General features: G+C 39.1%; 1 protein-coding gene across 5 annotated transcripts in view; it reads left to right on the top strand.

Annotated features, from left to right (window-relative positions):
• TBCD (tubulin folding cofactor D) overlaps positions 1-25545 on the top strand; it is a 131874-nt gene that overhangs the window by 11197 nt on the left and 95132 nt on the right. For all 5 annotated transcript variants that reach the window (XM_035104647.2, XM_035104648.2, XM_060271811.1 and 2 more), the window contains 9 exons: positions 801-947; positions 1934-1989; positions 3925-4057; positions 15326-15371; positions 16989-17121; positions 18958-19106; positions 19947-20007; positions 21168-21242; positions 21825-21919. In XM_035104647.2, the coding sequence (XP_034960538.2) occupies positions 801-947; positions 1934-1989; positions 3925-4057; positions 15326-15371; positions 16989-17121; positions 18958-19106; positions 19947-20007; positions 21168-21242; positions 21825-21919 (895 nt within the window). The remainder of the gene's footprint in view (positions 1-800; positions 948-1933; positions 1990-3924; positions 4058-15325; positions 15372-16988; positions 17122-18957; positions 19107-19946; positions 20008-21167; positions 21243-21824; positions 21920-25545) is intronic.

Below are 25545 nucleotides of genomic sequence, written 5' to 3'. Positions count from 1 at the left end.
CTGTTTTGCTAAAAGGCAGGTTTGTAAGTTCACAGGTGTGCTTTCACTCACACTGTTTTGAAACACTGCTGCTATATCTGCATGCTTTATATATCCTTTTAGCAAGAGTTGCTGCTTACCCTATATTCTAAAGAGGCAATTGCATTCTCACTTATTTCTGAAGGTCCAGGGAACTGCACTTTGGAAAATTACAAGCTGTTATCTTGATAAAAAGATTTGGGAATGAGCAAACCACTTCTGGAGCGTTCCATCTATGAGCTTTTACAGAATAATGAAATTCCTAACTTATGTTTGCACATGTCTTCAGGAGCCATGATTTGTTTGGCAGGGTTCATGAAGTTGGGGCTTAGGCTTGTGTGTGAATAAAGTATTCTAGCTAGACCTTGTTCCATTTAAATTTGTGTAACTGTCCTTCCATATTCAATTAAAACTAAATCTTGGAGGTCCTATTTCATTCCTACATCTTTCCTATTTTTTGTAATAGTGGTCTACATTTTGCATATGGAGATGGTTTTCACAAGTGTGTGCTGCGAATTTTCTGGGGGCACAGACTATTTTTTAAAAAGACTTTTACAATAAATATATTTTATGCCTTGATGTGGGTTACCTGTAGGAGGTTCAGTAGCGCAGTCATACTTCATTTATGTATCCCTTTAGTTTCATATTTTATATTTTTATATTTGTAACTGATGCCTTCAGTTTTATATTTTTATATTTGTATTGAGAAATGTTTTTCTGTCTGACTATCGGTCGAAAAAGTATTTTGATTGATAAATATATTTTCCCCTGTGTTTTCTTAGACCTGGGAGACACGCTACATGCTCTTGTTGTGGTTGTCTGTAACATGCCTGATCCCGTTTGATTTGGCACGGCTGGATGGAAATATCTCTTCCCAAGAAGGATGCCCTCGAGTGCCAACAATGGATCGCATCCTCAAAGTGGCAAAAGCAAGTATTGGTGGAGCTGTTCAGCAATCTGTAGAAAGCAGAATGTATTTTGTAATATTAATAAGCCTTTACAGTTGTTCGGGGTTGTTCTGGGGTACTAGATTTAGTCTTGGACTTGGGTGTGGGAAACCTCATTTAAAGGTTTATATCTGCCATGATGTTGTACGCTGTTGGGCAAGTCACTGTTTCTTAATTTGAATATCTCATCTGTCAAATGGTAAAACAATAACTTGTATTAATATTTATTAATTAAATTTCTATACTGCCCTTCAACTGAGGATCACAGGGCAGTTTAGAATATAAAAACACAAAAAATAATTTAGATATAAATTAAACAGTGCAGGAGCTAGGATACAACCTTACTTAATTTCCTATGTAGCTGGTACGGATCCTGTGAGCTGCACATTTGTAGAGCAATGCACCTTCAGCTCAGTGCTTTTATTTAATCAAGAACAATAATCTTTTATCTGTACTCGAAGAGTTTAACTTATCAGAACAACATATAAAAAGATTTTTTAGACAAAACAAGATAAAACGCTGTAAAACACTTTGCAAAAAACAAAACAAAAACCAATATGAAAATATAAATTCCTCATAATGTGTTTATATTAAGAAAATGTGTAGGAATTTTGTTCATCTGTAAATTTGAATTCTTGTGAATTTATTCTCCATTATCTTCCCTGGGATTAATACCAGGATCACTCTGCTTGTGCTTTAAATATACCAATATTTAATTTTCACTTTTAATAAGATGAAACAGGGAGGGTGTATGCAAAAGGGATTTCCAACAGCCCTAAACTGCACTTTGAAGTCCCAACAATTCACACTTCAATAACTCTCTGTATGAAGTCCGTATTTGGATATCCCTTCTGCGGTTTGTCCCCGTTCTGACTTGCATAGATACTTAAGTGTTTGCATACAAACATTGTGCACATTTTGTTTTAATGTTGCAAACTCCTCTAACTCAATTTTGTTTTTGTTTTTAGTCCTATTTGATTGTAAGTGACAAATCTCGAGATGCAGCTGCAGTTTTGGTCTCAAAGTAAGTCACTTAAGCTGATATTGACAGAAAATGTACTGTCTCATTACTGTTGGTGTATGTACAAGAATATCCTCACTGCCTAATGGGAGGACTCCTGTTCAGGGTGCCAGCTAGCCATGCTCTCACCCCACGACACATAAGCTGTAATAAGCTCAAGCAGTCCAGTTGACGCTAGCTTCCCACCAAACGTTCCATTTCTCTTTTCCAACAGACACTCAACGCTCATTGGTTCCTTGAAACACTGAGCTGTTCACACCGGGCCATTTTGTGTGTGTGTGTGTGTGTGTGTGTGTGTGTGTGTGTCCTTTTTGTGTTATTTTGAAAAACGTTTTGTTCAGCTGAGCATCACTTGAACCTGCTAATACTTTGCTCTTGTTTCTAATGGCTGGAACCAGAACAAGGCCACTATCGGCAGTCAGCCACCTAAATTTGCAGTTTGTGGGGAATAAAATTACACATCTAAATTGAAGCCACTTAGCATCCTGGGTCATTGAGAATTGCCTTCTTCTTTTCCCTGTCTGGGATAAATTGATAGTTGCAATATTTCTGACATAGGTGCTGACTTTAAGGAACCAATCTCTTTTTCACAGTATAATCCTATGAAGTGATGCAACAATTTATAAGTAAAATGAGGGTTTCCTTATGTTGATGGTGTGCAAGCATATCCAGATATCTTCCACCACTTTTAAATACTGCCCCAACATTTGTACAAAACCTCCCATTGAATTCAGTGATGAATTCCCTCCCCCTGCCCAGCACTGATTTGTCAAATGGACTTGTGAAATCTATGGTAAAAACTAAAAAGTTATCCTTCTGGCAATGTCTGGCGGCTATCACACGTTTTTAATGCTGGTTTTATGGTGGCAAAATTGTTTGGAAGTTAAGAATTGTAATTGGCTCTATTGTAGCAAAAGCCTCTTCAGGCGTTGGGGTGGGCTCCCGTTGTTCGGTCCCTGCTTCTGTCAGCCTAGCAGTTCGAAAGCACATCAAAGTGGAAGTAGATAAATAAGTACCCCTCTGGCGGGAAGGTAAACAGTGTTTCCGTCCGCTGCTCTGGTTCTCCAGAAGCGGCTTAGTCATGCTGGCCACATGACCCAGAAGCTGTATGCTGGCTCCCTCGGCCAGTAAAGCGAGATGAGCACCGCAACTCCAGAGTCGTCTGCAACTGGACCTAATGGCCAGGGGTCCCTTTACCTATTATGAAACTGGCCTCAGAGCATTGGAGTAAAATAAATGTAGGTTTCTAGTGACATCTAGTGAGAGTTCTAATCAAACTGACTAACATTTTATTTTGCATTGGTCAATGGTACATAGTGACAGATGATATATTTCATATCAAAAAAATTATATTTGTTATTTGTTTTTATTAAAAAATATTGCTATAAAACACTTGTCATTCCAGTTCTGTTTTTGGTAAAAAAAGAAGTGGGAACATATACCTTTCTTGATAAGAATGGTGGAAATTAGTACTGTGTTTTTCTGCTAATATTAGCATGGAGGAAGAATAGAAGTTGTCTTCTGCTCCTAGGATTGTTCCGCTACCTTCTGTTCTGCTTATTTGCAGTTTTCCCTAGTGACTAAGTATTCACTTTATCTCTTGATTTGCTTCCAGCTTTTCAGATAGTAGTAAGGCAAAACACACAGCATATTATTCCCTTTATGTAAATAAAGGGTCCCACTCTAATTTTAAGACAATTTGGCTGTTAACTGTGACAGTATAATTTTTGGGGTTATGACCTTCTTTAGAAAAAGACAGGGTTATATTGCTGACAGTTGGAATGTTCCCACTCAAAATATGTTGGAAAGCATTCATTGGCCAGTTGCCTTTAGGAGCAAAAAAAACAAACAAACCAATTTGTCTAACAGGAAAAATTTGTTACCAACTGAACTGCTGTGAATAGGTAACTTGCAATGTTTCTTTTTTTTCTACAACAGGTTTATTACCCGCCCTGATGTCAAACAAAAAAGAATGGCAGACTTCCTGGACTGGACCCTTTCAACGTTATCTAAATCCTCCTTTCAGACTATGGAGGGAACTATTGTAATGGATGGCATGCTTCAAGCCCTGGTAAACAATGCTATTTCTTTCAAAGATAATCTGAAATATTTTTCCTCTAAGTGCTCTTGTTGGCAGAAACCCAGTAGATGGCATTCAATTACCTTCCCATCCCTTAAGCTTTGCATACATTTATCATTATTTAGGGACGCGGGTGGTGCTGTGGTCTGCCGATCAGAAGGTCGGTGGTTCAAATCCCCGCGATGGGGTGAGCTCCTGTTGTTCGGTCCCAGCTCCTGCCAACCTAGCAGTTCAAAAGCACATAAAAGTGCAAGTAGATAAATAGGTACTGCTCCAGCGGGAAGGTAAACGCCGTTTACGTGCGCTGCTCTGGTTCACCAGAAGCAGCTTAGTCATGCTGGCCACATGACCTGGAAGCTGTCTGCGGACAAACGCCGGCTCCCTCGGCCTATAGAGCGAGATGAGCACCTCAACCCCAGAGTCGTTCGCGACTGGACCTAACTGTCAGGGGTACTTTTACCTTTACCTTACATAGCTGCCAAGTTTTCCCTTTTCTCGTGAGGAAGCCTATTCAGCATAAGGGAAAATCCCTTTAAAAAAGGGATAACTTGGCAGCTATGACCTTATCATTATTTAAGAACAGTATGTGGTTGCCAGATGCAAAATGGATCAAAAATCCTCTGCTATTAATAGTTGCATAACAGAGAGTGATACAGATACAGTGGAACCTTGGTTTATGAACACCTCAGTTTACGAATTTTCAGTTTACAAACGCCGCGGACCCATCTGGAACAGATTAATTCACTTTCCATTACTTTCAATGGGAAAGTTCGCTTCAGTTTATGAACAGACTTCGGGAACCAATTATACCCATGCTTCGGGTTAAGTACGCTTCAGGTTGAGTACTCCGCGGACCCGCCTGGAACGGATTAATCCACTTTCCATTACTTTCAGTGGGAAAGTTCGCTTCAGTTTATGAACGCTTCAGTTTATGAACAGACTTCCAGAACCAATTGTGTTCATAAACTGAGGTACCACTGTACAGGTTTTTTCATCTTGATAACACTGTGGCAGGAGAAGTTGCAGCTGTGAAAGCTATGTAAGTATTAAAAATACAGTGGTACCTCGACTTATGAACGACTCGACAACCAAATTTTTTGACTTACAAATGGGGGTAATGGCCGCATGCTTACGAATGTCTGAACATCTGAAAGGAAACTGCGGCGGTTTTAGATAGGGATTTTTCGACTTAAGAATTTTTAGATAGGGATTTAGGAATTTTTGCACTGAAAATGGATTGATTACATTAGTTTTAATTGATTGTATTTGTGGCTTTATTACCAATTTGGTTGTGACTGAAATGAATTTGATAATTGCAAATCAACCAAGATAAACATTCTGGATTGTATCTGATGTAGTACTGGTAACGTTGCTGCATGGTAGGTCACACAATATTTTGCTCAACAAATTTTCACTTTCCATCCTTCCCACATTCACTCAACTTTGGCACTTCTGTTCTGATTTTTTAAACTACATAGGTTCCCTTGACATCTAAATCAGGAAGCTGCATTTAATTATTGCTTGTAAACCAGCATCTTAAACCAGGATCTGATCTGGGTTGTGTTTTAACAGCCAACATTAGGCTTGTCAAATTTTATGTGCAGGCTACCTTCCCTACACACCCATTCTGTATGTGGGCAAGCTGGCTTAACTGCCCATTGCTCTATTTGCTGCAATGGACTCAACAGTACAAGGGATTAAAAGGAAGGGTGGGTGAAAAATTCTTCCTCTGCTCCACTACCCTCTCATCACTAAAACCATTGCCCTCAAATGCTTTGCTTTTCTGCATAGTAATGAATGTAAAACATTTACTTTTATTGAGGAATGTAAATGGTTGTATTCACAACCATTTATTCCCCCCCCCCACTGCAAATATTTGCCCATATTGTAGTCCATTAATTTTTCATCAGTAGCATTAATAGTAGACACTAAAGTTTATATCCAACTCATTTATATTCATAGGCTCATTCAAATCAGTAGGCTTATATTATTTGGGTCCCTTGATTTCAGTGGATCTAATTTTGTATGGCTTGGTTGGATATAGACCCAAAACCAAGCTGGCTTCTATATGGATAGCTCTTTGCCTTTATCTGTAAATACTTGCCCAGGTTTCATTGTTTGGTTGAACTATAGTGTAACACTAGTGGAGTTTCACAAACATTTTGCTATTAGTAGTATAAAAGGCTTTTATATGAAGTTCTTTCCCTTTCTTACCCTATCAGATTCCTGTTTTGCAAGTTTTAAGGGTTAAATGCCTTCTTCATCCACTTAACAAAGGCTGATCATTGCTGCTGGTGCATGATGAAACATGTAGGACACAAAATGTTCATCATAATTCCTTTGTTCTGTGTGGTTTTATTTCTCCTGTTATTAGTGTCTGTTAAACGAAACAGGTGAAAACCTAACAAGTTGAATCGAAACTGGAATGATTTATAATTTTCTTGAAACCAGGAACCTTAAGCCTGTCTGTCTATGTATGGGTTTAGCTTCCTCTTAAGGAGTGGCATACATATTGAGCAACTTTATTGATGAGGTTTCCCTTTTGGTTATATCTCTCTGCTGTTGATAGATTGACTGCTTGCAGCATAATCCTCTGCATGTCTATCCAGAAGTAAGTCTCATTAAGTTCAATGGGATTTACTTCCAGTTTAGTGTATAATTTCAGCCACACATCCAGGGGGCTAATATTAGTTGCCCAATATATTCAGTGGCTCTTCTCCTTTTACGATGAAAGGTAAAGTTACAGGTGACAAGAAAATGGTATTATGGTGTCGGCGAGTATTATAGAAAAGGAAATGAACAACAATTAGTGTTATGAATGTTGAATGGTATTTATATAAATATATTACATTTGATATATTTGCTCACATTGTATTTGCATAGTTGTAGAATTTGCATTGGTTACTCTACACATTTCAGTCTCATTGCTTAGCAGGTTTTTTTTTGAAAAAAAATAGATGTCCCTCCCTAAAAAAATTAAGCCTGCCCAAGTAGGATAACATTCAAGTTCTTCCACTTTTGACATGCCCCAATATGATAGGATACTAGCCCAATTACATCTGGGAAGAATATAGAAAGCACACACTGCCTACACAGAGCACTCCAATCTTGGCCTATCTAGATAGACAGTAGAAAACAGGACTGGAGCAAGGATAGAGGTAATATGCAAGATCTGATGCAGGAATAGCTGGAACCCTCCTTCCCTACCTTAGACACCAAACACCTTCCATTAACCTATCCATGAAATTCCATGAGCACTTTACTAGTGGTAGTGCGCAGTACTTTAAAAAAGTATTATGCTTTTGCTTTTAGAGTTCAGACTTCTTAAAGCATTACATCTGGTGTCCTTACACCAGGGGTCAGCAACCTTTTTCAGCTGTGGGCTGGTCCACCGTCCCTCAGACCATGTGGTGGGCCGGACTATATTTTGAAGATGAAAAATGAACGAATTCCTATGCCCCACAAATAACCCAGAGATGCATTTTAAATAAAAGCACACATTCTACTCATGTAAAAACACGCTGGTTCCCGAACCGTCCGTGGGCCGGATTTAGAAGGAGTTTGGGCTGCATCCGGCCCCCGGGCCTGAGGTTGCCTACCCCTGCCTTACACAAACCTTGTAAGAGATGTAGCTGGTAGTGTGAAGGAAGATGGAACTGAGGCTGAGAAGGCAAGGCTTGAGGGAGTGTGGCGTGCCTAAGATTATCTTCTTGGTCCAGTTTCAACATCTCCAGCTAAAGATGACTCAGAATATCAGGTCTGAGGAAAAAGGTTTGTATGGTACAGTATCTTGAAAACAGTAGATAGTACTTGGTTTATCAATGGACTAGCAGTAATCTCTCTCTGTGTGTAAGGTACGATTTGGCTTGGGTTTGCCATTTATAGCAGTTGTTTCACATTAATGAATACAACTCCCTGAAGCTTGAAGATTATGAAGCGACATAACTTGCTGAAATGGCATAACAAAATGGAAGAGGGCTTCATTTCTGGATTCAGCCATGTAAAAATAGGTGATACACAGCTACATTCTGGTGACTTCATTTGAGCAGATTCAGTGGCCAAGTTATCTTGGCAATCTTTATATCAGAGTGGTTCAGCCTTTGTGGAAAGATGCAGACTCTTAGAGAGCTTGTTCAGTTGCTATTTCTTATGCAAAGGTGGACATGAATCTTGGGTTTGTGAGCTGCACCCCTGACACCTCACAACGCACAGAAGGTAACGGCTGTATTTAAATGAAGGCTACACCTTTCTTATCGAACCTTGTGATATAGAAGCCACTAGAAAAGCAGGTTCTACCTCAGGGAATCAGGGTCGTACATTTAAATAAACATAGCACTGTACTGATGAAATATTCTAACTAAAATGCCGCATTAGCTGCTGGACATCTGCTCCAGTTGTTGAGAAGGTGGGGATTGTGCTTGCATTGCTAAGACAAACACTCCTCAGTTTCACCATGTGTTGAAGTTTGACAGGGAGGGGTAGAGTGGGGAGAGAAGTAGCATCTGAACAGTTCCTGAGCTTTGAAATGTTTCTTCCTGAATTGGTCTGAGCAAACAGGAATGCTGCTGTTTAATTTGTAATTTAATGCATAGTGGTTAACACTGACATAGTTCTTGTTGAAACATGCATTGCATGTTGCACAACTTGATTCCACTTACGGGCTTGTTTTTCTGCACCTGTTGATAGAGCACCTGTTGTGAAATGATGGATTGCCAACAGGTAGCACTACTTGATTTCTTTCAGATACACTTTTGAAATAAGGCATGTCTGTATTGTATGTAAAATGCAGCATTGGCTGCTGAATGTGTGCTCCTTCTGTTGACAGACAATATTTGCATTATGTACCTTTGTCGGCTGTGTGTTCTGTGAGCCTGTGCTGGTTGCCAGCATGACACTGATGGAGGCTAGGGAAAGTGTAGCATGAGTACCTAGGTGATATATTTCTGGGTTGGGAAATCTTAGTTAACCTTAGTTAAAGGTTTGATGGCCAAACGAGAAGATTTTTAAAATGCAAATTGCATTTGGGGGGGGGTGTCATTAGTACACTAATGGGAGATGTTCTCTCAGTAACACTAGCTCAGAAAAGGGGTTTTGCTCAGGATTGCAGCAGGCAAAGGAAAGGTTAAGTTCCCTCTGCATGTCTTTGATCCCATTGGTTTTCAGCCTCCCCTCCCATAGATTAATTTGCTTTAATCTGAACATTAGATGCAGTGATGCCTTTAAACATAAGGTGTAGCTTGGTCCTGAGGCTCTGGTATCTGCATGTTGACTTATGGATACGTTAAAATAGCTTTGAAATAAAGGTTTGTGACAAAACTCCTGCAATTCGTCTATAACTATGAGAAGCTTCTACTGAATAACTTTACAACTTTACAATATAAACGCTCTGTGTTGGCAGCCTTTCTTCTAAACCTGCCCCTGTGTAACCAGCAACTTTTTTTGTTAGCCCTGCAGGGCGTAGCACACCAAGTTCTTGCGTGACAGCGATGTCCTCATCTTGAAGTAGCCTGGGGCATAGAAACTTATTAAGTTGTGCTTAATTTCTTTTCATAAGAGATACAGTACACAAATGTGAGTAATGGCTTTAAAATAAAGTATCCTAGGCAGCAAGTTAGTGAAAAGAAGTACCTTAAGTACTATTTTTATTTGTGTCTTAAGAAAAGGGCATTTCTCTGAGAATTGTCCCTGCTCTTAAGCATTGTTTGGTAAATACTGCTGTGCTGTGGTAGACTGTGCCGCAGGTTAGAGATAGCCCTGCTATGCAGTTCTTTAGTCTCAGGGGCACAAAAACAGAAGTGTAGCTATGAGGGTTGCCCATATCCCTATATTTGATGTCTCTAATTGTGAAGTGCCTTTAACCTAGATTTTTAGACACATTGATGTGGAGTTTTGCTGCCTGTCTTTAGCTGACATGCCTCTTAGATGGGTGCAGGGTGGGTTCTAAGCCTGTTCCCTTCTTTGTCCCTTCCCTTTCTCCTTGGAAGAAAGTGACAAGAAGTGCATGATCCTGCCCCAACCCCCACTTACCACCAGACCATTTTAGAGGTTCAATTCCAGTTTGGTTTTATTCCTACTTGCAGCTTTTCAGTTTGGGCTTAAATTAAGTTCATTCAAAAATCTATGTGAATTGCTAAGTCCCTGATTTGTATGCTCATTTAAATTGGGTACATAGAAAGTTGTTTTATTCCATGTTGTACCATTTATCTAACCATCTCTGTATGATCTACTCTGACTGGCAATATCTCTGCAGGGTTTCAGCAAGGTTTTCCCCTCCAGCCCTACTTGGAGAATCTTGAGGATGAAGTCTGGGGCATTTTGTGTGCTATACAGCTGTTCTATGGTTCCTCCCCTAAATTACATCAAGCAACTACAGTATTAATTATATAGAACAATGTTATCCATCCTGTGAACAGAAGAAAGTTCCCAGAAGGGGACTTGTAGTCTCTTCCTCTCCCTTGTGTCCCCTTAAAGAGGGAAGCGAGGGAGTGGGAAACTGGTCAGAACTCGATGAAGATTGCTTGTAGCGGTGGGGTTCTGCTTGCAAAAAGTACTTGCCTAAGTTTGGTCACTTTCCCCCTTTCCTAGCAACATCATGGCCCATCCCATGCTCTTCATGGGGGTCCCCCAATCCTTTGAACAAGCTTTTCAGGTGGTGCAGGGGGCTGCAGAGTGAAGGGGGGAATGGGAAGTTCCCTTCATGTAAGAAAACCAAAGCTGAGAGCCTCCGGATTCTAATAGTAGCCAGCCCAAGTGCATTGGCAGGTGCATGCGTCCTGTGGCTTATATGAAACTTGTCCTAATTTGGGTGTGGGCTCCTCCTTGACCCAGGTGATTTCCTCTTGAAATCATTCCTCATCTGTTATACTTGCGTAGCTCCTGCACATTTAGTAATGTGCGGTGGACAACTAGGACTAGAGACAGTGAATTGCTTGTCTGGCCTGTGAGGGGTGCTGAAGAGCAATTAACTGTGCTCTCTTCAATCTTCCCTTAAGGTTGGGCAAAGCCCATTGCTCATAGTTTACTGGAGCCAGAGGGTAACTGCAAATTCCCATCTGTTTGGCAGCAAGATGTACCTGCTGCCAAGCAGTCATGCCAGTCTTAAATAGTGATGATTTGTATAGCTTGGGGAAGATTTCCCAGAGGTAATGCTGATTCTTACATCTTACAAAGGCAAAACCAAAGTGGGTTATGCAGACAATTAGGAGGTGTGTCAGGTTTTACCCTGATTACTAAGAAACTAGTTCTTGTTTGTACCTTGCACCATGTTATTTCAAAAGCAACAAAACCAGATCTGACACTTCTGTCACTAGGATACGCCAATGGTTTTCTCTAATTTGTAGGTGGTGTAATTATTTAAAGAGAGAGAGCTACATTCCTCTCAGCAGGCTGGTTAGTTTGGCACATGTTATGTGCCCCCATTAATATGGAAGGAACGTGGTGCAACTTTGGAATGCCCAAGGCATATAATAGACACCTTCCCCTGCTTTTAACACAATGTGCTGCAGCCTTTTAAAGTTCCTGAAGACAAGACAAAGCAAACATATTATTGGCTTCCTAATTAGAAATAGGTTTCTTCAGCTGAGACCTTTGCACACCTTTTGTTGCTTCAGGAGAGAGTCAATATGAAAGCACCACCTCTCTCTCATCTACACTGTATGCTATAAAATAAGTTCCAAGTCTCGTTGAACTTGGTGGAATGTAGTTTGAATGCACCTGGATAGGATTGTACAAGCAAATAAACCACGTATATCCCCGTGTGATGGTTTTCCACCCTGACTATTTTGGTCTATTTCTGCTTTATTGTCATTATTCACCCAAACTCTAAAACACATCTATATTGTAACTAAGTACAGTGGTACCTCGGTTTAAGTACACAATTGGTTCCAGAAGTCTGTACTTAACCTGAAGCGTACTTAGCCTGAAGCGAACTTTCCCATTGAAAGTAATGGAAAGTGGATTAATCCGTTCCAGACAGTCCGCGGAGTACTTAAACTGAAGCATACTTTCCCATTGAAAGTAATGGAAAGTGGATTAATCCGTTACAGATGGGTCTGCGGAGTACTTAAATTGAAAGTATTCAAACCGAGGCATACTTAAACCGAGGTATGACTGTATAGAACTCCTTATCTGTAGTTATTGTCAAAGATAACCAACTATTTTATGCATGTGCTTTAGGAACTTTTTTGGGTTTTTCTTTATAACAACTCTGAATTTGAGAAGTACTACTCCCATGTTACAGATGAGGAGGTAGGGAAGAGAGTGAGTCACCTAGCCAGTAAAAGTTTCCTCCAGACAAGCCACGGCTCTAAAAAGACAAGCGAGTCCTAAAACATTCGGGAATAAATTAAAATCAAATGAAATGCGTTCTAAAAAGGAATTATTATTTTTTTACGCTGCTGCAAAATACCATTGCAGAGGAGCAAAGTAGGCTGCCTTAGCAGGGAACCTAGGCCTGGCCACAGAAAAGATCAGATGTAAGGGGGCCACATTGTTTTGCCTTAACTGATTATCTCAATGAGAGAGTAAGCCTGCAATGGGAAAAGACTATATCTCTAGTCTGATAAACTATTCTGCACTGGGCTCATGTTGATACTTCAGCATGTGATTCATAGCCCTATAGTTGGTTCACTTTGTGTTGGGAATAAAAGGACACATTGGGAGGTCCTAAGGGACTTTAGTTCCTGCCTTGAGTCCCTTGTACATATTGCCATCTTAACTGATGGAATGCGGAACTAATTCCAACTCCTTTTAGGTGATTAGAATCATAGAATGGTAGAGCTGGAAAGGACAATGAGGGTCATCTAGTCCAATCCCCTTCAGTGCTGGAATCTGTCGCCCAATGTGGGGCTCGAAGCCACGGCTCTGAGATTGAGAGTCTCATGCTTTACTGAGTGAGCTATCCCAGACTTAAGAAGAGTCCTGATGGTGACTTGCAGCCAGCCAAGGCATGTTTATGTATACTCACAATCCAAAAGGTATTCTGAATCGGAAAGATCCAGCTACGTCTATGGTAACATCTTTTATGCAGTCAAGCCTATTGGTTTAACCTCTTTTCGTGGATTTCTGTCACAGGTGAAAAATCCCTATATAGTCTGGTGATTGCTCAACAATGTTTATGATGTGAACATCTCTCTAAAAGCTCCGTGAAGATCTTGAGTTAGCACTCCGAAAGATTTAAGTAATATTACATATATCTCTGCAAGGCTCCTGATTTTAGGGGGGGGGGGAAACCCTTCTTTCTGGCACAAATATAGCTGGCATTTTAGCATTGTTAGCAGGGAAGTATGAAGATCTGTTGAAAGTCCTCTGCTACTAGCATGCTTTATATTTAAAAGCCTTAAACCGATCCTAATCCTCAAAGTGTTCTCTGTACGTTGCAGTGTTCGTTGTAGTGTTCATAAATGCTACGTTTAAGATCGTGAAATGCTGTTCATTAAAACCTAAAACAAAGCAGGTGCATAGCCTCGGGGAGTTTTTGTTGCATATGCACTGTAGTTGAAATTACTGAAGTCTGTAAATAGTTGTTCCATAGGAGGAAATACTTCTAGGGTTGGGCTATGTTCCTTTAATTTTAACTCCTGGCCATATTTATATGGAAGGCTTCCTTCCTACTGGAGTGACAAAACATAGGCTAAAATAAAGTACCCAGTCTGGCGTCTCTAAATGTTTAAATGAATGGGTAAAAATGAATAACTCATAGGGATATTCTTTGGGTTGCTATAGTCATTGCTCTTTTAGTTTTACGAAACTTATGGCACGATCCAGCCCACACTTTCATAATTAAATAAAATACTATCATTCAGACTGCAACACTGACTTGCACAGTTTCGCTTGTGAAATGCTGTCAACTCCAATAGAGCTTGTTTTTGTGTCCTATTGAGCCATACCCATGGTGAATTGTATGATTCGATGGTGGATGCTACTGCTAGAAAAAAAAGTGTGCAGTAGTATAAAATTTCAGGATATCCATATATATAGGTGTCTCTTGTTCCATGTACATATTTACATATAATAACTTGGGGAAGGTGAAAAGTTCTTTCTTTCTTTTGATATACATTCTAAGGCTAGTTTAGATTGCATTGCAGCTGACTGTATCCTCAGTGCATTTGGTTAAACAAACTAAACCTGCTACCAGTCCAAAATCCCAGATAGCAGCCATGATTATTATTTTGTTTCTCAGTTAATTCATGTTATGCAAGAGCACTGGGAGTAGCCAGAAATGTGCAGTTTGGGTGGACATTGGCTAGTGTGTGTCATAGCTTCACAGTCTTGAGGCTTTCATTTGATGACAGGTTTACTGAATAAAATGGGAAGATTGCGAAATTGCTTAAATCATAATAATGTATAGCAATATATTGTAGACTCAGATTGCATCTGGCCCCTGAGCAGTAGAGAATAAAACCCAAGGGAGAGCCATCAAAATGTTAAGATTCTGCTTCTGGCATTTTCTTTGCTATCTTGAACATTTTGGCCATGTCTAGCTTTTTCTTCTTTTATGGTGATTCCCATTTTGGCATCCTAGAGCTGTTAGCATTTGTTGCCTGTATGTTGGACTCCAAATGAGCATATTTTTGTCTTGCTCCCTCCATCCCTTTTTTATGTGGTGAAGATGCATCACCGAGGTTTGCAAAGCCATGAGGGCTTTTAAGTCATACAGAACTAGCAGGGCGGTAGAGTTCTCTGCCAAAGTAGAGAGTGGGTAAATATGAGACTAAACTAGTTTAGACAGTTTCTTTTTGGCTAGGCTGAATGATTATGCATCCGGAAATTGCTAAGGCAAGAACGGAGAAGATAGAAAAAGTCTTTCAGCATAGAAGTTCTTATCTGTAGCAAACTAAGCTGCTTAGGTTATAGGATTACTTTACATCTTGCATTTTGCCAAATTTAGGATATGTTATGAAAATGCAACAAGGACCCATAGGAACAGGGATTTATCTGAAGCAAGGCAGATAAAAAGCCTGGATTTGGAGACATGCTAAGCCAAACCATGGTTTACTTTAGCCATTGGAAATGTGACAGGAGCAGGACCAGGGGAGGAGTGAAGTGGCTACAATCTCATCTCTGGAGACACATGTTTGTGCTAATACATGGTTTCACTTGGTGTTCCGTGTGAACCAGATTTTATTCTACTTACAGCTTCTGTATCAAGCCTGAAAAATTGATTCTTTAAAAAACAATCAAACAAAAAACCCTGTGTTTTAGAATCGTCTCTTCTTGTTCCATCATTTTAGTAACACATTTTTTTCTTTCACTTTTCAGGCACAACTTTTTAAACACGGCAAAAGGGAAGACTGTTTGCCATATGGTAAGACACTTCGTAATATTATAAATATCTTAATTCCCGTTACGGGAATGACAATGATCACAAGGCAGCCAAAGTTACTTGTTTATTTTATTCATTTATCTGAAGATTGCAGGGCGGCTAGCAACATAAATATACAAAATAAGAACACATAATACATAACACAGATTGACACTTGTAGCCATAAGCATCAATGTATTTATATGGATAGAGGAAAATAGTGGCTGAATTCAGATGATCATATCCCAGCTTAATAAACTGACATAAAATTGAGCCCTTTTTGCATGAGTTGACAAACAAACCAGTAAAGCTTTCATCAATTTTAGTTTTCCATTTTGTCTGAACTTGAAAGCTCTCATTAACAGCTTCAAAGCAAGCTAGGATATGCAGCCATCTTCATATCTGAACGAGGTCCACAGCACCTTTTAAAATCAGCATATTTACTATGTATTCTGGAAGAATGCTAACTGAATTACAGAGCTATGCAGGTTTTCTGGTTCTTCTATTAATATGGTAGCCTTAGGGACATTCTTTAACGTAGTTAAGTATTGCTTCAGGTGACAAATATAACTAGCCTTCCCCCCCCCTCTTCCTTTGGCTATTAGTAATATCGTCTTCACCTCAAGTATATTTTCATTCTCTTATATATAGGAAGGATTCTAGAGATAGTAAAGAAAGTACTGTTTTTTCTATTCACGTTGTAACAAAATCTACAACACACCCAGTATGTATCTCTGGTAATAATAAAATATATTCTTAAAATCTGTCTAACTAGAGATAGGCAAAAATATGTTTATTTCAAAAGCCCTCTCATGGTGGTCCACATTCAGTATCATACAAACAAAACATGTAAGGTTTTAAACTAAAACAGTAGCATAAAACATGGAAAAAAGTATCCTGAGGGAAAGCTATAACAATGGGTAAAATCCAGTGCCCGCCGATGGAATGGGCATCTACTTGTGAAATGCGACTTGCCCTTCTTCTCCTCTTCCCTGCATTCCTGTGCACCTACAAATCTGTTTTGGAAGGCTGCTATGTCTTCTGGAACAGATTGTGTGTGTGTGTGTGTGTGTGTGTGTGTGCGCAGCAAGTGGAGAGCAAAGGCAAGTGCTGTTGTATGAGTGGAAGTCCACCTGCAAGATTTTGGAGATCATCCAGTATATTTAAGGAAGATATTGTTTAATGAGAACAATGTAAATACTTCTCAACGTTAGTTCCCCTCAGAATTAATCACTCATTTAGAAAAAGGGTGGGTAAGGGAGGGAAAGGTTAGTTAAGCCTTCTACAAAATGTATGGATTTGCTCATCTGAAACCACAGGTTGCCTAAAGTTTATAGCTAGATGTTTTCCTTTAAAATATGCTTGGAATTTTATTAATCTTTCAGCCTGATCCTAACTGGGGCCAGTAGAGTTTATACCACACATGCATGCTCACTGAGTTGTGACTAGTGTACTGAAAGCTGTAAATGTCATAACTAACACTTTCTAAAGGAATATAGATAGAAGTCTTGCTAGACTTGGAGTTAGAACTTCCCAGAACCTTGTGTCTATCATGGATTAAAGTAATATGAAAAAATAGAAGTATGTCACATTTATTCATGAGACTTTTGTTCGTTGCAGCTTCTACAGTGCTTGACTGCCTTGATAACTGCAAGCTCTCTGGAAGTAACCAAACACTCCTTCGCAAGTTGGGAATGAAACTTGCTCAGCGACTTGGCCTGACATTTCTTAAGCCAAAGGTGGCAAAGTGGAGGTTTGTTCTTTTCAGACTCATGTTTTTACTTGCCTCCTCCTTTTATTGGCCTAAGGTGAACTATAAAACTATCTTTCATTGTTAGGGACAGATGAGTAATAGATCACCACGTGTTCATATGGTGATGAGAAGTTATGTTTTAAATATACATGGGTATTCCAGAGATAGAAGCGACTGCTTCTTTGTATTATGTTATATTTGTATTTTTGTATTACATTATCAGTTAAGTATTTTGCATATTTTGTTCTGGATTTAAATAACCTTTCCATGGATAAATTCAGGTTCACGTGGAAACTAAAATCCAAGGTGATATGGTGTTCCTGCCCCCTACCTTCAAAAGCAAAACAAAATAAAGTTGAGGAATTAGTAGTGTGCAATGTATTCCAACCAGTTTACAGAATTTCCAGTCCTACTCACACTCTGCTTACATTTTAAAAAATCACAATCTCATGGAAATTTATATTCTCAGCCAAATATTGCTTTCTTCATTTTGCTTATTGCTTTTTTTGGGGGGGGGGGAAGGCTCCCTCCCCTTTTATATCTGTTTTCATTAATGTGTTATTATTTTTAGCTTTTTCTGTTGTGTTAGCTAGAAACAGACATAGGAAACAGCTTTAAATGAATTCCAGGCTGTCTGTTTCCTATTGTCAAGACTGACTAGTAACAGTTCTCCAGTGTTTCAGGTGGGAATGTTTACTAGCCCTATGCGGACATAGCGGGGATTGAACTTGAGACTTTGTGCAGGCAAAGCATTTGCTTGACAGCCCCGCTTACAGTCCTACCAGTTGTACCTTGTCCTGGTATCACTATTGATGACACAATCCAATTTTTTATCCTTAGTTGAGCTGAATATTTTACCTTTAAGGGTTACCTTAAGAAAAGTGTTTATTGTTGCAGATTGCAATCTTTTTTGCAAACTCAGATCCTAGTTTGGCATCTTAAATGCATTTTGTGTTGCTGTAATTTGTTGCTGTTTTTAATTTTTCAAAATTTGAACATAAGGTTTTCTTCAAACACTTGAGTTGAAGAGCTTTATTTTCTATGGCGGGATCTAAAAAAGTGCCTAGAGGTAGTAACATTCAAACTTTTCTCAAACGATCACCCATCTGTCGCCACGTGTGAAACCTTTTTGAAACTCCCATTTGAAGGGGCAAATATCAAAAATTCCATGGGGCACACCCTAGATGTTGAGTATGCCTAAAGTATATATTTTGGGGTCTGAAAGATTCTCACAGTCTTAATAAACAAAATGAGTACTTATCTCATGAGGACATAAAAGGTTTTTTTTTTTTAAAAAAAAGTGCTATGGTTTACATATTGCTTGTACAAATCCCCTGATATTTCTGCCATTAGGCCAGGCATCCCCAAATTGCGGCCCTCCAGATTCTTTGGCCTACAACTCCCATGATCCCTAGCTAACAGGCCCAGTGATCAGGGAAGATGGGAATTGTAGTCCAAAACATCTGGAGGGCCGAAGTTTGGGGATGCCTGCATTAGGCCTATGAGCAATCATTGCTTGAATTAGTGTGCTGTATTCCTTTGGGAATAAACAGATGAGCTTTTTGTTATTAAAATAATAAAGCACTTTTAATAAGTAATGCAACAGTAAGCAAGCAGCAACTGATCACAGGCAACTTGCCTGAGGAACATTGAAGAAGCCTTCTTAAGTTGTGGCTGCTAGGTGATTCCCTACAGAAGAGAAATACCTTTGAAAGTTAGTATCTTACATTTTTGAAGTACACTACATTGATGTTTTTGAAGGGGATACATATAATGTATGAGAAAACTCTTTGACCTTTTTTGAATATAATAAATATTCTAAGTTTCTCTTTCTAGGTATCAACGGGGTTTCCGATCTTTAGCTGCAAATTTGACGTTTTCTGCAAGTAGTCCTGTTGTACAGGAAGAAATAAATGCAACGGCTGTCAAGGAGGAGGAAGAAGAAGAGGAATATGACATCCCAGGAGAGATTGAAAATGTTATAGGTGTGTTTGATGAAAATAGGAAGCAGTGTAAGGTCTGATACCATAGCCAGTGTGAACATGGGGTTGTATCCCATTAGTGTAAGGACTTCTGGCTGTATAGCAGGCCTTTCTTTTTTTCTCCCTGCAAACCCCCACCCCCAAATCTAATCTGGGGGAAACCTGCAGAACAGATTTGGGTAAGGTGTGGGGGACACACAGGGAGAGAAGAGGGAGAGGAAATCACTTTGTGCAGGCTTATCTCTTCTGATGAGATGGCTTCACTAAATACAGCTGTGGTTTCTTTGTTTGCTTCTAAGGATCTCCTTCCTCCTTATGGTTAACCTGCAAAGCAAGAATGTAAATGATTTAAACCAAGGTCTCTTTTAACATTTAAGGGGTAATAGTGCTATAATTCTTGTAGATGCCCTTGACTATTCCTTTTCTCTCTGCCTCCCTTTCCTATCGGTGGTTGCTGATAGCATCACTTTGTGCTGCGTTGTGCGCCCTTTCCTGCCTTACAATGTTTTGAATGTTCTATCATTCTTAATAAGATGTATTTCCCCCTCACTTTTTGAATAAAAAGGTGTCTGCTCACCGTCCATTGTATTCTCTTCAGCAAAGATAAATAAAATCTTTTATTTCCTTCCAACGCCACCCCATACCTTTCCTTGAGATGGGTTTGAGGATATCTCTTGATGTGGCTAGAACTAGTGAAGTGCTGAATGAAGGCCTCTTGCTTTCCCCAGGAAAAGGAGCCTGATCCAGAAAAGGCCTGTGACAAAATATAGACCTAAGGATAATATCCTAGGTGCTTTTAGCTTCCTATTGTGTTTTGTATTTCAAAAACATATGTTTTTCCAGAGCAATTGCTGATTGGACTGAAAGACAAGGACACCATTGTCAGATGGTCTGCAGCAAAAGGGTAGGTATCCTCAAATCAAATAGGCGTTACAATGATTAATATGTAAATATCCATTAACTAAAGCCGCATGGTTGGTTATTTGAATTCAGTACCTAGAATTCAGTGCCAACTCTTACTTCCACCTGCCTCTTGTTTTCTAGGCTCCCAAGTCCACAGATCTCCCCTTTGTACTAATTAATTACTGGACTCTTTGGGAGGTTTGTCCTCAAGCAGCCATGTTGGGCAGCTGATTCTAGAGGAGGTACTGTTTTCTTTAAAGTATTCTTAAATACTTTAAAGGAAAATGAGCTCCAGTTCAGAGTAAGGAAGCATCATCTTTACTTTTATGTCAGGGCAAATGTCTCTTGAGACCTGCAAGCATGCAGTGGCTAGGGATACTGGGAGTTGTGGTTTGTAGCATCTGAAGGGCCACTGATGAGCCATCTCTGGCCTGGATATTACACAAAGCAGGTATGGGGGGTGGGTGGGCAAGGAAAACAGAAGCAGAAAATACAAAGGCTGAGTGTTGAAGTGAGCTCTGCACTTCAGACTCAGTCTGAAAATGGAGACTACAAATCAGTTTAGATTCTACTAGGTGCTTGCAGGTATCGGGCTACACCTAGGTTGAGATGAAGACGCAGTGGCTGATCCCCATCTTTGAAAATCAGATGTGTCTCATGCCTTAAGCAAAACACACAGGTTCCTGATAAATCAGACAGCAGATGTAAAGTGACGCATAACAGTATTTATATTATTAAAGCCAGATATTAATTTTGGGAGGTGTGCTAGGTAAGAGCAAATTGAAGCCAAATAAGTTTTACCTAGTGGTTGGAGGACAGGCGCTGAAATGCAAAATTCCTCTTTAGGTAGTAGAAAATCATTTTCATTTGGTTGCACTTTCCTCCTTGAATGACTAAATAGGGTATTATTCAAGGTACATAAAAAAGCAAAAGTAATCATGCTGGAAAGAACACCACAGTTGGGCAAAATCTTTGTTAGGACCACACAAAAAGCTGTGTAAACAAGAACCTGCAAGGATAGAGGGGCCACAAGTTCTGTTCCTAGAACTCTGGAAGGTCTAAAAGAATGTACAGGATGATACCAGCTTCATTGTAGCATGTGACCAATAACAATTTGTGCATTGTTGAACCTAAGCTTTCATGAATTACTGCTTTTTGCAGGATCGGGAGACTGACTGGAAGGCTACCAAAAGAGCTGGCTGATGATGTAGTTGGATCTGTCTTAGATTGCTTCAGGTACCACTTTACATTGTGTAGAACGTTTTCCATATAGCATGCAAACTGTAGTGAACTACATCTAGCTCTGGTGTAGTAAGGAGGATATTGATACAACAATTATAGCAGATGCATATGAGTTAAGGAGTGGAAACTCTCGTTGAAAACACTAGCTTTTTTATAAAAAACCTGGGCATGAAGAATAGAAATATGAACATCCTTTACATTGGTTTCTGATGTTTAAAAATGCATAAATAAATAAAATGTCATAATACTAAATAAATAAGTTTGATATCCCATGAATATTAATTTAGTAGAAAGTCCCATTGAACATAATGGGGGTTATTTCTCAGTATAAAAGTGCTTAGGCTTAGGTTGCAGATATTTAAAATGGGAGTCAAAAGAAACAGTTTGGGAGAAATTGCTTTGCAGTTAGGGGAAAATTTAATATATTACTGTTACTTGAAATATTTAGTTTGTATTGTCATGCTTTTGAAAGCATGCAATTACTGTGTACAACCAGCTTTCAGACAATAATATATCATCTTATTAAATTCAGAAAAAATAGTTTGAATGCAATCCTTATGTTTTCTAAAATTATAGTTTCCAGGAAACTGATAATGCTTGGCATGGTGGATGTTTGGCTCTGGCGGAATTAGGAAGAAGAGGGTTGTTACTTCCCTCCCGGCTCTCAGATGGTAAGTATCTTGTAATTTAACTAGGTCCTATCTATACTGCTTAAGAAAAACAAAACAAAATAAATGACTTGTACAATACAAGGTAATAAGCACAATCAAATGAATGAAAGATTTGATATACTTTTGTCAGCTTCTGGTCTTGAGAATTTCTTACAGACAAGCAAGTATATTTTTCTTCCCTTAGCATCTTTCTTCCCTCCCTCCCTTATCATATATATATTGCTGATTTTGCTTTTACCTCCTGCTATTTCACAGGATTACAAACTTGCTTTACTTTTTGGATCTTGTTTCCTTCTCCCATATTCTAGTATTGCCAGAGTCTGTTACCTCCCCCCCCCCCCATTTCTTTGATACACTGCAGTATTCTTTGTGAGTGCTTCCTTTGGAATGTATTTGAAAAAGGCAGTCCACAGTGCTGCACTTGAGCAGTGTATATAAGGAGCATGTGGTTCCCTTGCTAACAACAGTTGGATTGGATACCAGTTGGTTTCCAAACCCAATTCAAATGCTGGTTTTGACCTTCATAGCCCTCATTGGCTTTGGACCAGGATACCTGTAGGATGTCTGCTCCAATATGAACTGCTTGGTTCTTTAAATCTGCAAGTGGACTCTGTCCTGTGAAGTTAGATATTAGTTTAGTGAGAATGTGCAAGCGGGCCTTTTCAATGACTAAATAAATTTTGAAATATATATATATATATATATTAGACTACATGAAGAATGTGCAAGAATGTGCAATAAGAAGACTACAAGAAGATGTTCAATATTTCTATACTTAAACACAGTTAAGCTTTATTTTTTGTAGTCTTGTTTTGAATTTTGTTTTTGTTCACAAGACACATAATAAAACAAGTGATGTAAACACTTTTATTTGCGCCATAACGATTAATTATTTTGCAAGTATAATACAAAGCATTTTACTGCAAGATTAGAAAAGTTGTCATGGTAAAACTCATGAAATAGAAAATTGTTCTCACCAGGTTTGCAAAACAGCCCCTTCCCAGCTTAGCTTGCCATTATTTTCTTGCTTACAAATTAGTATGGATGCAAAGTACATAAATAACTCCTTCACCACAGTGTACTTTCTAATATGAACTAAAATAAATATCCCCTTGGTCTTGTATATGCAGCAGGTGCTTGGTGTCTAAGGATGCGCTCTTACAAGCTCTAACAAGTATGGAAGCATTTGTGTGGGAGCATCACGCCACCTCTGTCATTTCAAACTCCTTTGAAAATACCAACCTCGAGATTTGAATTAGTTTAATTTAAGGTGTGGTTTAAATAATCCGTTTGTTAAAGATGTGCAAAGGCTGCATGACAACCCAGTCAGATGGGTGAGGTACAAATAGTAAAATAATAATAAAAATAATAATAAATTATTATTATTATTATTTATTTAGATGACAGTTCAGTTGCAACGCTGTAATGCCAGTAACATCAATTCTAGTTTATAAGCTTATTGTTCTAGCCAAAGGCCATAACAAACATGTAGCAATAGTATTACAGTCATTCCTCAGTTTACGCCCGCTGCGGTTTGAGTACTCAATGCTGTTTACTTCTGGGTTCCGCAACGTGTGCATGCACAGAAGCGCTCTATCGGTGTTTCGTGCACGTGCGCTATCGGCGCTCAGTTTAAGTTGCTTTCGGGGAGCGAATGGCTCCCCGGAACCAATTAGGTACTTAAACCGAGGTACCACTGTACTAAAACAATACAGAACATATATCCATAATATGTCAACATCTGTGTTGTAAGAGAGAGAGAAGATACTAGAGACACCAACAAGCTTAAATCTAGCTTGATTTTGGTCTAAACCTCCGAATCAGCACAATGTTAGAAAGCTATTATTCTCACTCGAAAGAAGCTGAACCATTTCTGCCAGGATGTACCCGGTTGCTTGTGTAAACAAAGGTTTCAGAAAGCGGTCTCTTTGGTTTCTGTATAAGGGGCAGGCTAACAGATAATGAGTGATGTTTCCCACCCGAGGTGGACCAGAGATACAAATTCTGCACACAGGAAACATGACTTGGAAACACAGCTCAATATAGGCTTTTCTTAAGGAAACTGGTGAGAGTTTGGTGCTCTGTTCTCAGGAGTGGATACCGGGGGGAGGGGGGGATAATCTGGTGGTTCTAATTAGTTGTAGGTGCCTTCTAGAATCTGTGCAGAAGAGCTAATCCTTTAGTTAGCACTTATTCAAGGTCAGCACAGAGCTCAGTTCTGGAAAGTAATAATAGTCTAAAACTTGACAGGCTGCTTTCCAGTGTTGGTTATCACCCAATTCCATAACAGAACAGAGCAGGAAAATGCTCCGTTGCAATTCCTTTAATAATCTTTTAGCTGAGCTCAATCTGCTCTTGCCTATTGTTGGCTACCTGAGTTTGGTATGAAGAAGAGCTGTTGATATTTCTGATGGTAGTGTATAGCTTCTGAAAAATAATAATTCTGCACTGTTTCCAAACCTTTAATGGAGTTTGAATCAGAGCCCCACTTTTCAATGCCATAGACTAGCATTTGGGTAAAAACTTTGCTACTAAATATCTTCAGGGCAGTTTCAATCAGCTGCTCTCCCTTGTCATAACAGAACATCATCAATGCCCCAATATTTTTCTGTGCTGCAACTTGCACTGCCTCCAAGAAGACATTTCCAAGAGAGGGCTTCAGTAAAGAGTACACTCTTATTGAGTAAGTTTGTTCTATAGCTGGCAGATCTAAATACCATTTATACCTAGGACTGTGTTAGCCAAGAATCATAATCTTGTCTTTATAGATAGGCTTTCTTATAGATAGGATTTCTTGTTTATAGTGTGTGCTGAACACCTGCAAGAGAATTTTGAGGCTCATTTGGGAAAGAGAGAAGAGCACTAAATCATCTGCATACATCAAGTTGAGATATTTCTCTTCCTAATTACTGAAAAGGGGGAGTTTTTACTGGTTAAATATGGTACCAGATCATTAATATTATAGGTTAGAAGATCAGGAGCCAGAATACAACCTTGCTTGACTCCCTGCAATGTTTTGAAGGCATAGAAACCTACTCTGATCCTCATATATGTGTTGCTTTATAGTTCTTGGATGAATAGCAGAAATCTGCAGTCAATATTGGAAATTTGAAATTTCTCCCACACTTCCACATTTCAATTAATAGAGTTGAATGTTATTCTTAATGTTCGTAGTGTATTTTCTTTAGAATGTTTCAGAGTAAAATGTTGATCAATGATACAGTGTCCTTCTCAGAACCCTGCTTGTTCTTCATGAATAATGTTATCTGTCCATGAATAATGTTACCTGTAACATCAGTGAAATCAAACTATTGAAGGTATTGCTGAGCTGACAAATGAGTTTTAAGATAGTGTATTAGTGTTGTCCAACACTGCTTCACACATTTCTACACACTAGATTAAGGATTTACAGTAGAATTATAAAAAGACATGACAGCACAGTTTAGATTTTGATTCATGGATGACATCTTTGCTTTGTGCTGTTTGATTTTGGATAAAACTGATGCAAATCTGTATGTTAGCAAGAATTAATATGAAGACTTCCATGTCCAGAACTCAGCAACTACTAAGCTTTAAAAGCAAATGGAAACTGTCACAATTAGTTAAATTATAGAATAATCAACCAA

This window comes from Zootoca vivipara, chromosome 2 (genome assembly GCF_963506605.1).
Source record: "Zootoca vivipara chromosome 2, rZooViv1.1, whole genome shotgun sequence".
Classification (NCBI taxonomy): domain Eukaryota; kingdom Metazoa; phylum Chordata; class Lepidosauria; order Squamata; family Lacertidae; genus Zootoca; species Zootoca vivipara.
The sequence above is the reverse complement of the archived record's forward strand: the minus strand, read 5'-3'. Positions and strand labels throughout refer to the sequence as shown.